This window comes from Haliotis rubra, unplaced genomic scaffold, assembly GCF_003918875.1.
Source record: "Haliotis rubra isolate DU_JTF1 unplaced genomic scaffold, ASM391887v1 Scf1952, whole genome shotgun sequence".
Classification (NCBI taxonomy): domain Eukaryota; kingdom Metazoa; phylum Mollusca; class Gastropoda; order Lepetellida; family Haliotidae; genus Haliotis; species Haliotis rubra.
Genome location: NW_025765950.1, coordinates 36,720 through 49,483, shown reverse-complemented (window position 1 = coordinate 49,483; position 12,764 = coordinate 36,720). Strand labels below are relative to the sequence as shown.

At 41.7% G+C, this 12,764-nt stretch overlaps 1 protein-coding gene across 1 annotated transcript; it reads right to left on the bottom strand.

The window, feature by feature from the left end:
* Positions 1 to 2,396: 2,396 nt before the first annotated feature.
* On the bottom strand, positions 2,397 to 3,921 carry LOC124274891 (sodium- and chloride-dependent creatine transporter 1-like). The gene is made up of 3 exons (XM_046710259.1): positions 3,632 to 3,921; positions 3,136 to 3,268; positions 2,397 to 2,594 (listed from the first exon to the last, which is right to left on the bottom strand). The coding sequence occupies exons 1-3, from the start codon at positions 3,919 to 3,921 to the stop codon at positions 2,397 to 2,399; spliced, it is 621 nt and encodes a 206-aa protein (XP_046566215.1).
* Positions 3,922 to 12,764: the final 8,843 nt, after the last annotated feature.

Sequence of the window (12,764 nt, the reverse complement as noted above, 5' to 3'; positions counted from 1 at the left end):
AACCATGTACGGTTGTACAAGAACAAAGTCAAGTTTTATTTAAAACAATAGACCATTGCTTTGAAAGTTACAAATTGATCTAACGCGATTACACTTACAAATGTCATCACCATTTTGACCATTTCCCAAGTTCCTAGTCTATGTTTTCTGAACGTACGACCATAGTGGCCGCCCATAGGTATTTAAAGGGCTTCATACATACAGCTGTTCACAGCTTGACATTTAAGCTGTAGTGAAACAGCTGCAGCTGGTGTTTTCGTGGACATCAGGATGTCGCCTTTTGTGTTCACTAGATTTAAACCTGGGCGTAAGATAAAAAATACCCAAAGCAAACTAAGCACCTTACTCACCGCTGGAAACTACATCCGTAATATGGACGCCAGTTTTCTCAGACATCACCCAAGGATGCCAAAAGTCACCAGGCCGGCAAAGATGCTTGTACCTTCAGATATCGTGCTCACTATGATGGCGTCCCTATCAGAAATAGATACAACTGATCTTGTGTGCAATCTTCTGGCGGACGCTAGTTCAAGTTTCACTGGGGATTATTATTTGTCTTCTATCTTCGCCACCTTGACCCCGAATAAACATATCTTATGATAAACGTCAAAGAGAAATTAAGAGTGGATTATGACAAATCCACATGAAAAGTATCCCTACATGACTTAATGATACTGTGACGTGACGCCACGGTTGGAATGACGTCATACGTACATCCCACAATGTGGGGCATCTTAGGAATATCAAGCCTCTTTGTCTTGAGTATGATACAAGATAAACTAAGGTGCATCTGAGAGCATCGACACTTGTTCACTAAAGGATATATTTCTAGTTAATTGTGACGTGACGCCACGGTTGGAATGACGTCATATTTACATCCCACAATGTGGGCATGTTAGGAATATCGCTTCCTTTTGTCTTGAGCATGATATAAGATAAACTAAGGTGCATCTGAGAGCATCGACAATTGTTCACTAAAGGATATGTCTCTAGTTAATTGGACTGAACACTCATTAGTTTCACAGAGGGTTGACGTCTTTCACTGACGAGGAATGCGTTATGATCAGCCTACCTAGCTGACAATTTCACGGTTTGGATGTTGTTTTGGTCGTGTTTTCTGAGGCTGTAGCTTTATAGTGAAGAAAGAATCTCAAAGTGAAAGCTTTACATAAAACGCTCATGGCACCCAGTTATAAGAAGCGCCCAAAGCATAACGTTTCCTCAGCGTAAATTTGCAACGTTGGTATTACCTGGTGACATAACGTTATAAAATGACGTAATACTAACGTTGTGTCATGACGTTACCAATCTACAACGTTCCCACATCGTTGGGAACATGTTGTGTGTCATCACACCCAGGTGACACTGAAGGCGGACACGCAATTTCGTGCAATTCCTAAACTCGTGCCTTCAAAATAGTCGGTCTCGCAAAATGGTCTCTCAATTTGGCGACACTTTTACTCCTATGGTCTTAGAAATATAGCAAACATTAGGGTTTGGGAATGGACATGGTGCACCACTGTTGTTCTTGTTAACGTGAAGCGAATGTTTGGGTATGAGAGGAAATATTAGACAGTGATTATCATGAGCATCGATCTACGCAAGTCAGCCAGCCGGGCTGACCACCCGATCCCGTAGTCGCCTCTTACGGCAACCATGGGTTGCTGAAGATCTAATCCGGATGAGCACGGGTCTATGTTTGCATACCGAATGAAGAGGTATCCCAGGAAAGATTAGGCTGGCACCTCATGTCTCTTCGACCATTACTTACTTGTGACACGGCTCGTGGAACTTGTTATAGCTGGAAGCGGTGCCAATGGAACCCCAGCCTAGTCCCAGAGAATACATCACTTGTAGAAACGCCTCAAGCCACACCTTGTCATAATTACCATCATAATAATTACACCGAACTCATAATATTTGACCAAGAATTCTTGTTCATTATTAAATGATCACAGAGACATTTTTGAGTTACTCTCTTGTTGTCTTGAACACAATCCCTTACAAGCACTTATATTGTTTTGGAAAATGTTTTACTTTAAGTCAAGTCTGTATAATGCTTTATACCTTGACCAAATGCATGGGAATAATAACCACTGAAAAAACTATTACCTACCCCATTATTTCTATTACATAACCCTGCTGTAAAGCTTTACACCCGGATCCTACGAATAAATTCTACCATTGGATTCTCCCGCAAGACTCTGCCCCTAGGATTCTACCACTTGACGGGACTCTACAGCCGTGATTCTCACACAAGAGTTTGCCCCTGGGATTCTACCACTTGACTTAATTGACTCTACCCACGAAATTCTACCTCTAGAAGTTACCCCGGGATTCTCCCACGTGACTCTATCCCTGGGATTCCACCAGAAAACGCTAACCCTGGGATTCTACTACAAAGCCCTACCACCGAACCCTGCCAGAACGGTCTGCGCCGTACATTCTGCTGAACACACCTTCACATCCTGTAGTTTCCGGAAGTCCGGCGTGACGTAGTACAACAGACCGGAACCTGCTCCCGGTTGAATCAGTGTGCTGATGAAGATGATGATCAGGAGTATGTACGGCAATATTGCCGTCACGTACACTGCCTGGAAAAACAAGCAGTTGTTACCATCTTGACGTTAGTACATACACTGATGCACACTGATGTATTTCAGCGGCCATAAAATTTCCGAGTCCCGTGCTGGGATTGGAACTACGCACGCCTTGTGTACATGACCAAAGAAGTTAACCCTATCAGCAAGCTGACAAGGTAAGGATGTCATCTGTGAGATGGCTACATATTGCCAATGCCAACTACAAGGAGTTGTTATCATCTTGACTTTTAGTACTTTCACTATATTGGATCGGGTGTTCGGGAATTGTGACCATGTTGTTTCCTGATGTACTTGTGTTCTTGTTTAGACTCGCGAACATACAGGCTTTGTGACTGAGCTGTAACATAGAGGACCCTTCCGTATTTCAGAAAGACATTGTTCTGACAACTAACAGGCGAACAATGTGCGTTGTATATAAGATAAATGTGATTGCAATTAGAATACACACTGGTTGATTGGCAATGCCAAGTAGACATCGAACATATCCCTCTTCGGCCATTTAACTCATTAATACTGATATGATACGTTTTACCTTGCCCACGGACTTGACCCCGCGAATCATGCACAGAAATATGATGACATATGAAGCGAACAGACAAGCCACGATGTGCCATTGGACAGAGCCCACCTCCTCCAAACCTCGAGATATACTCAGCACATTGTACCTGAAACAACGACGGAAACAGCTGGACTGAACCGGTACATGGTATCACCGTTTGAGAGTTTTGTTGATTAACACATGCTACAATTGGTATGTTTGGTCCTCAGTGAGGTTTGTCAGGGGCATTTTAAGCGTGTGCTGAGCTCATTTGCATTAGTGGTTGTGAGTTTCCCTTCAGGGATCAGATGCAACAACACGGTCTTGTTACTGAACACCTCAACTATAACTTTATTGAAATCACAAAGTTCAATTTTGTATTTTGTCATGTCACTGTGATTTAATAAGTTATTAAAAAAATTGCCTAATAACAACAAGTACAACGGGCCAACGACTAATTCAAACTATGGCCCCCAAGGAATAATCGTACTGCCAGAATTCCTCGGCCGCTGTATGACCTAGAGTGACATTTTCCCAGCGTTGTGTGGCACCAGCAGTAATGTTATCATCCGCACTTGTTCCGTTGTGGCTGCTGTAGGTGACGTTCCTCACGTCTTCCACACACAGGTTGGTGTTCCAGTCGTTGCCACAAGTTGTCCAGGGCAGGACGCTGGAGCAGGACTTGACCATGTAGTAGATGGGCCAGGCCAGGAGGATGCCGTTGGACGGGATGCAGGCGACGTACATCACCAGGGCACCGACACCAACTCCTGTTTCCATGACAAATGGTCACAAGAATCTGACTACATGTTTCTAGAAACGTTTGTTTGCCTCCTTGGAGGCAGTACAAACGATCTACCAGTGCAATCATTCATTTGAGACTTTCATTTAGGTGGTTTTATTTTTTCGCCGCTTTCCAGCAATATTCCAGCAATTTATTTCGGGAGACTCCATGTATAAACAAGATGCAGACAGCAATGTCCTTGCTCGAGTGAGTGAGTTAGTGAGTTGAGTTTTACGCCGCACTCAGCAACATACCAGCTGTATGGCGGCGGTCTGTAAATATTCGAGTCTGGACCAGACAATCCAGTGATCAACAGCATGAGCATCGATCTACGAAACTGGGAACCGATGACATGTGTCAACCAAGTCAGCGAGCCTGACCACCCGATCCCGTTAGTCGCCTCTTACGACAAGCATGGGTTACTGAAGATCAATATTCTAACCCGGATTTTCACGGGTCTCTTTGCTCGATAATTCTAAACTGATTTCCTTCGATAATTTTGAATGAATGTATCCATGCACATCATACCAACCTTTGAATATAGGACAGAAACTCCACACACAAGGAGTCGCCCTCCCGGAGAACTGAGACAGTGAGGCTTCTAAGAAGAACACGGGGAACCCAATGATTAAGATACAGAGTAGGAACGGCAGCAGGAAGGCGCCTGTGGAGTAAACAAACAACCAAACGTGGGTGTCAGAACATATTCGAAGGCAATTTGTAACATCCAAAGGCAGTTTCAATCGCTTATCGTTTAGTAATTTACAACAAATAAATTCAAATTCAAATATATACCGTTGAGCGTATATACATACATATTATGGTATAGATTGAGTTGAATAGTTTTACGCCGCTTTTAACACATCTATATACCTGCAACATATATAGGGGGCAGCAGAACTGGGCTTTACACATCGTGGGGAATAGAACCTGTGTGTTTGGTGTGACGAGCAAACGCTCGAACCAGCCGGCTACCACACAACCCTGGCAAAAAATGTACAAAATAAGGAAATATATATAACTTGCTATCAACAGTATCGCAGCCAGATCAAACAATGTCAGATCCACATACTGGAAGTCGCGACGGCTGACCGGGTCAGGCGGCTGACTTTGTGTGCTGGCGACTAGGTGCCTGACTCTGAGGGTGTGGGTTCGAATCGCAGATGCGACTCAACCCAAAAAGTACTAGAATTTGTACTTTACTAAGAAAGTGTAATCCCAAATATAACATATTCACATTTGACCTCTTTCTAAATGGCAATGTGTAATCATAGCCACATACTGTGCTTAATCACTACAGAAAGAGATTGTTTCTGATACCTCCGCCATTTCTGTTACAGACGTACGGGAACCTCCACAAATTCCCGAATCCAACACAAAAGCCAACAAGGGAGAGGATGTATTCAATACGTGAATTCCATTTGGCCCTCTGATCTGCAGACTCTTTGTCCACATGTATATCGTCTTTAGTTCTCTCATCCATTGGAAACCCATGACTCGTCTCGTTCGTTGTCATACTTGTCACTGTTTAACAAAAGTTTGTGAATGAAAAAGTTTTATCCGAATCGGACAAGAGTAATGAGACATTGACTGATCATGTTTGTATTCTGGTCTTAAGAGATGATCGCAGGCTGCAATTTTGTGGGTACATATCAACAATGGTGAGGTGAGGTGAGGTGAGGTGAGGTGAGGTGAGGTGAGGTGAGGTGAGGTGAGGTGAGGTGAGGTGAGGTGAGGTGAGGTGAATTTGGGTTTAACGTCGTGCTTGAGAATATTTCGATCATATGACGACGTGCATGCGTGTGTATGTGTATGTGCGGCTGCTTGTACTAGCCCAGACTTAAGCTGGTTTTATAGTTCTAGCCCACTGAGATACCAAGCCGCAGTGAAGCAAGAATACCCCACTCAGACACATTATACTGACTCCGAGCCGACCAGTCCTTGTTGTACCCATTAATGCCGAGCGCCAGGCAGGGACCAACAAATGCCATATTTTAACGTATTTTGGTATGACGCGGTCGATAGTGGTTAGAGCGTCCGGGGATGTAAAACCAGTCGCTGAGTAACAACCGAGATACAACGTGTAGCGGCAAGGTAGGAGTCATCATCATCATCATCATCATCATCAGGTATGAATGCGTGAACGAAAAGACGAAACAATTTCGTAGCATTTAGGTTGTGTTTGTGAGTTCTTTCGTGTGGAGAACCGTTTATCATACATAACTCCTTGATCTCGCATCTCAAACACTATTTCAGCCTCAGTCATATCAATAAAAAACTGATCCCTGTCTCGAACAATTCCTGTACTGGTATTGAGTGTTTTATGAGCTGTAACTGAATCAGGAACACCGACAAACGAAACTATTGACATGAGGTTGGTGGATTGTTGCTTCCTGTTGCATTCTATTAGCAAAAAAACTGATCTTAATCGTCTGACGTTTTTAACCTCACCAGCTATGCCTTGAACACCCTTAGGTATTGGGGGCGGTGGGGTAGCCTAGTGGTAAAGGCGTTAGCTCGTCACGCCGAAGACCCGGGCTCGATTCCCCACATGGGTACAATGTGTTAAGCCCATTTCTGGTGTCCCCCGCCGTGATATTGCTGGAATATTGCTAAAAGCGGCGTAAAACCAAACTCACTCACTCACCCTTAGGTATTGCAAAAGGGTTCAATTTGAGATATGTTTTGTCAACTGTCTCAATCAATAAAAACCGTGACCAATGTTCTACAGACGTTAAAGGTCGTTGCCCATCTTCATTTTCCAGTGGACATTTGTTTTTTAAGGGGTTTGGTATTCTATGTTTGTTGGTAATATGGCTCACCACCCGAGCTCCCACCCACCACGGAGTATCGTAAAGACAATATTAATACCAATTGGATTTCCTGCTTGTAGCACCAAGGATACCCGGATGATATACTCCAGCAGAAAAAGCTAAAATATTAACTTTCAACCAGATTGGCCCTTGAGCCACCGGACTTTTAGAGCATAAGACACCGAGTTCATGATAAATATATATTATAGTCAAATGCTGTTCTATGAACAGGGCGCCAAGACCAAAAATTTAAACAATTCCAAATCAAATTTTATGCAATTACATAAAATCCATGAACAGGACCTGGCATGACCAGCCGATTGATAGAACCGGGCCCATTCTACCACCCGTCTACTTGAAGTAAGGGGCGAAGTTGTGTGGGGCAAAAGAACGCTATTCCTGGAACAAGTGTCCCCAACCACCAGAATCCCGTCCTCCATCGGCACAGGGGCGCAACCCACGGCAAACAGGATGGTGGACCAAATATGCACCCGGGTCCACACGGGGGGATTGAAGAACTCTTAGCGTTACCAGGAGGTGGCTCTTCACGGGTGCCAGTTCACGTTATAAGTTATATACAGAATCTAAGATATTTCGTGAGCCAAAGGGGTATCTGTCATCAAGTATTGGTCAAATTTAGAGCTGGTTTCTTATGTTTAAAGAATAATCTTGATGTATCTCAAAGAAATTGTCCTGTATGTAAAGTAGATTTAGAAGATGAATATCACCTTCGGAGTAGATTTCTGCCTAAGAATTTGCACGTTAGTATGATATCGTTTAGCAATATCCTTAAAACAACAACAACTGAAGGCATAAACATTCTTGCTCTTTTTATCTATTATGCATACAAAATGAGAGAAAAGTTAAAAAAAAAGAAATAGATATTACAATTCTAAAAAAGTCCCAGTATAGGTATACACATATATGTTACTGATCTTTTCCACTTGGGGTTTAAGATAATCTATGCAGGTAGACAGGTAAATGCTACGAATTTTTAAGAAATTGTATCCTCTTTTCGTTCACGCATTCATACCTGATTTTGATGATGATGATGATGATGATGATGATGATGATGATGACTCCTACCTTGCCGCTACACGTGCCTGTATCTCGGTTGTCACTCAGCGACTGGTTTTACCTCGCACTCAATGTCAGTGTCATTAAAAACGGGACTGAGCGTGATCAACATATAAATGTAAATGAGTCTGGCTACTAGCCAGATTAGCATGCATGAACTGTAAACGAGCACTACAACAGCCCGACTGCAATTATATTATTTTCTATCTATTATTCAGATGCCTCATACTCTGATCCTGATTGTAAAACTTGTTTTGGTCACTATACGGCTGAAATACTGCCGGTGTGACTAGAAAACTCGCTCACTCACTGATCCTGATTGTAATGGCCAGACAGGGTTGAACTCACTCAGACTTAAAATTACCTGCCTGTAAACGACTGTGATATTAGTTGAGTTAAACGACCTCTCAAACCAAAATCACTGAAATCCTTTAAGTAGAATCGTATGCCTTCTCCAGATCAAAGAAAAATGTTAAGTTACAATAGCATTCTTAACACAGTAACCCAATAGTACTAAATGATTAATAGAACTTTATGAAACCGCATTTTCTATTTATGATTATGTTATTAGGTTTCAGATACCACGATAATCTTTCATTTATCATTCATTTCATGGTTTTTCTCAAGACACAACTCGTTGAATATATTGGTCTTTTATTAGACGGATCAGTATGATGTTTTTGGAGGTCGGCATCACCAGATTGGCCCATGAGCCACCAACTTCTGGCATTGGACTCTTTGGCACCAATGTATCAATAATTTGTAAATTAGGAAAAATCGAAATGGCCAAGACCCAATGATGACTTGAATGTGCAAAATTATTTACTATGCACAGGGCCGGGCCTAGCGTGACCAGCCGATTGTTAGAACCGAGCTGTCTACAACCCGTCTAGGTAAAGTAAGGGCCGAAGTGGTGTGTTGGGCAAAGGAACACTGTTCCAGGAATCAGTGCTGTCAAATACCAGAATTCCTTCCTCCACCGACACTGGGGCGCAACCCGCGTCAAACAGGTTGCCTGTTTCAGTCGTCTCTTACCACCAGCAGTAAGGTTCTGAGGACCTTAGAATCTGACCCGGGTCCACACCTTGAGTGCCTTGTTAAGTGCTCAACAGCTGTGGAAATTACAGGTATGGGTCATTGAAAATATAACAATACAATAAATATCACCAAATATGCGAGTAGGTGTGATTCGTTATATTCCCTAGAACGTTTTGATGTTGTTAGTAGATGAACTGAGAGAAAGCCATATGATGTTTCCAACTGATTTGCCCATCTGAACCGGACACAAGAAGACAAAGTCATCAATATCCCCCGCAATGGCAAAATACTCTTCATGATTATGTCTACGAGTTATGATTATGTCAAATATTTATGTGTGTATATAGAAAAGTGGAAGGAGAGTATTGAAAGGTTTTGAAAGTTCTGCTCCAGAAAGGAGCACTGTCACCAATTTCATTCCATGTCAAACTTGTTGGCATGGAAATGCCAAAAATATTTTATTCAGAATTCCAAAACTACCAAAAGGCACCAGTACACCACCAGATCTATCTATGTGCCAAGTTTGGTGAAGAAATAGTGAACAGTTTTAGAGTTCAGCTCCGGAAAAGAGCACAACCACAATTTCAGGCTAAGAAAATTGTTGCCATGGAAACGCCAAAAATATTTTATTCAGAATTCCAAAACTACCAAAAGGCACCAGTACACCACCAGATCTATCTATGTGCCAAGTTTGGTAAAGAAATATTGAACGGTTTTAGAGTTCAGCTCCGGAAAAGACCAATTTGCACGTACCACCAATTCCAGGCTAAGTGAAACTTGTTGCCATGGAAATGACAAAAATATTTTATTCAGAATTCCAAAACAACCAAAAGGCACCACTACACCACCAGATCTATCTATGTGCCACGTTTGGTGAAGAAATATTGAACAGTTTTAGAGTTCTGCTCCGGAAAAGAGCACTACCACCAATTTCAGTCTAAGTCGAACTTGTTGCCATGGAAACGCCAAAAATATTTTATTCAGAATTCCAAAACTATCAAAAGGCACAAGTACACCACCAGATCTATCTATGTGCCAAGTTTGGTGATGAAATAGTGAACGGTTTTAGAGTTCTGCTCCGGAAAAGAGCACTACCACCAATTTCAGTCAAAGTCGACCTTTTTGCCATGGAAACGCCAAAAATATTTAATTCAGAATTCCAAAACTACCAAAAGGCACCAGTACACCACCAGATCCATGTATGTGCCAAGTTTGGTGAAGAAATATTGAACGGTTTTAGAGTTCTGCTCCGGAAAAGACAAATGTGCACGGACGGACGGACAGACGGACGGACGGAGTCCATTTTAATACCCCCCGCAAAACGCGTTGCGGGGGATAATAAAAGAGACAAGTGTGACCACAGCATGCGTTACATATGTTGACTGTACACGTGTTTACAGTTGACAACTTTTTAGATTCAATCGAGCACGCTCTTTGTAACATGATTTCAAATGGCCAAATACGACTCTTGCTCAGAAATTGTTCGCTCAAAGATAAAACATTCCGCGAAACAAGGGAGGTTACACTCTCACTACATTGCTCGGGTGGAAGTGCACCCACACTTCACATTAGACTTAATGAGTGAATGAGTGAGTGAGTTAAAATTTTACGTCGCGTCGGCAGTATTACAGCCATTTAGCGATGAAAACAAGGTAATCATTTTAAAATATCTGTCGACAAATGACAGTAAAATAGGTGGGTATATCACAATTTTAATATAAAACCAACCTGACCATAATCAAGATAAAAAAGACAAAAGATTCAATACATTCAGTGTGACCAAATAAAACCAGGCTATAAACCACATAAAGTTTGACCACCTTACTGGGGATCAAGGGGACTAGTCGTAATGAACGTAACGATAAAATGACAAAATTCAATATACAAGGGTCATTTATTGAACGTGGATATTCTGTGTATACCTTTCTTGAACAATTCACGTGATATTCCCCGTGACTTTATTTGGTGACATATCGGCGTTGACGTGATAGATAGGCGGAGTATGCTAATCTTTTTACTGCGTCTGCCGATACTTTACTACGGAGAGTTATTTTTTTAGTAACACAGTGACTAAAACAAGTTATACATAAATAATAAATATAGTCTCATGTTAAAAATGTGTCAGCACAGGACGGCAAGACATCCCATGTACAATATATAATGAAACTCAATACGATAAAAAGAATGGACTGTAGACGGACAGCAACCAACGTAGATCCCCATAATAGTGACCATGGGCACTTTTGCGACCTTTGTTGGAATATTGTCCTATTGGAGCAATATGGTTCACTTGTGTGTTGTCTAAAGCATACGGTTGTTGGATAGCTTTTGGAGGCATTCAGGAAATTAACTGGAGATCCTATTTACTGAAATGAAACGCCATATAGTATAATGTAATTCAAATTGGTGCCATATGAAATGACTGAAGAGACCTTTGATTCGATGAAAGGAAACTACCTGTTAGCCTCAACACTGAACTGTGATAGATGTAACGTTTTCATCACAAGGCAAAAAGACTGAAAGAACACATTTTGTCATGTTTAGCGTTGCACAAAATGTTAACCTGAGAGATGTTTCTGGGAAGGCCAGTTAGCCTCACTTGGCACATTGATAATGATTTGTACCTTTCTTCCATGACATTAAAGGTAAATATTGAGCATGTGTGAGAACACTGTATATAACATGTATAATCAGTACTGAGATGTAATGTCTCCTCTTCTGGATGGTCTGGATGTTGTACTTGGGGGGTGTTAGTAAGGTAGTGGAAATGGATGAGAACAAATTGGGGAGGAAGAGAAGGTACAACAGTAGTAATATGGGTCCCCTTATCGTAAAACGTTCCTATGTTAAACGAACGGGAGCTCCGGCGAAAGAAGAGGTAGGGATTAACTCCAACCTATTCACGAGAGCACGTACAAGGGATTAAGAACCGCGAGGTGTTGTTTACTTATCGCTGGAGCTGACCTTCCCCTCCCCAACAACGCTCGCGTCGAACAAATAAGGAAGCTGTGACAATTAACTATAGCTACTATAAAACTTATCATCCCTCTCCGCGTTCGAACGTAATTTTAAGAATAAATTGCATGGGAAACGTGATAATTTTTTATTTTTATTTTTTCCATCAATATATCGAAAATCAAAACGAAATAACTTGCATTATCGAACACGGGTTATTGATAAATGTCGTATAGCATCGCATTAACGAGCGCTTCTCCTTGATTACTTGAAAACTACTTGTTGTGTTGAGGAGTTATAACGTTTGGCTGCTTTATTAACTCCATATGATGGGACTAGGCGCGTGAGAACATCGCGAGAGTCCTATGGATGTCATAACATCATTTCATTATAACGCTATTTCAAATAGTATCAGTCCTGTCTATTTTATTTTATGTAACAATTTTTTTTTTTACGCGTACTAAATCGTTAGCGCAATACTAATGTAATTACTATAAAAATGACTATATTATTTTACTTTTACAAATCATCTTATATCGAGCTTGTGTATTGGACATTGGTCAGCGCTGGTCAGTCAAGGGTCGAAGATATTTAATGCGCATGAGAAATAGGTCAGTATGAACACTCTCAGACGAAAAGTTATGGCGAATGTAATCCTTATTCTGTTTGTGTTTGGATTAACACTTGGCTTCATCCCGCATTGTCACAAGGATGGTATTGAATTGGTGTGTTTTGGAGAAGAGAGCAGAGACCTCGTCGACAGCATTCCCCACCCCAGTGTCGTCAGAGTGAGCGGTAACGGTTGGGATTCACCTTTCCTAGTAAACAGGAAAACGTTTCCTAGTCTGAAAGTAATCGACCTCTCAGACAGTAGGGTGACTTGCGACGAGATACTACGAAGCCGAAACATAATGGTGTACATTAATCATCAACTCTGTCCAACGGTGAGTAAATGC

Excerpts from the sequence above, each read along its gene's own strand:
- LOC124274891 (XM_046710259.1), bottom strand. The coding sequence starts at position 3,921 with ATGGAAACAGGAGTTGGTGTCGGTGCCCTGGTGATGTACGTCGCCTGC. Across the intron at positions 3,269-3,631 it reads GCGGCCGAGGAATTCTGGCA|GTACAATGTGCTGAGTATAT; the intron begins GTACGATTATTC and ends TCGTTGTTTCAG. Across the intron at positions 2,595-3,135 it reads GGGTCAAGTCCGTGGGCAAG|GCAGTGTACGTGACGGCAAT; the intron begins GTAAAACGTATC and ends TTGTTTTTCCAG.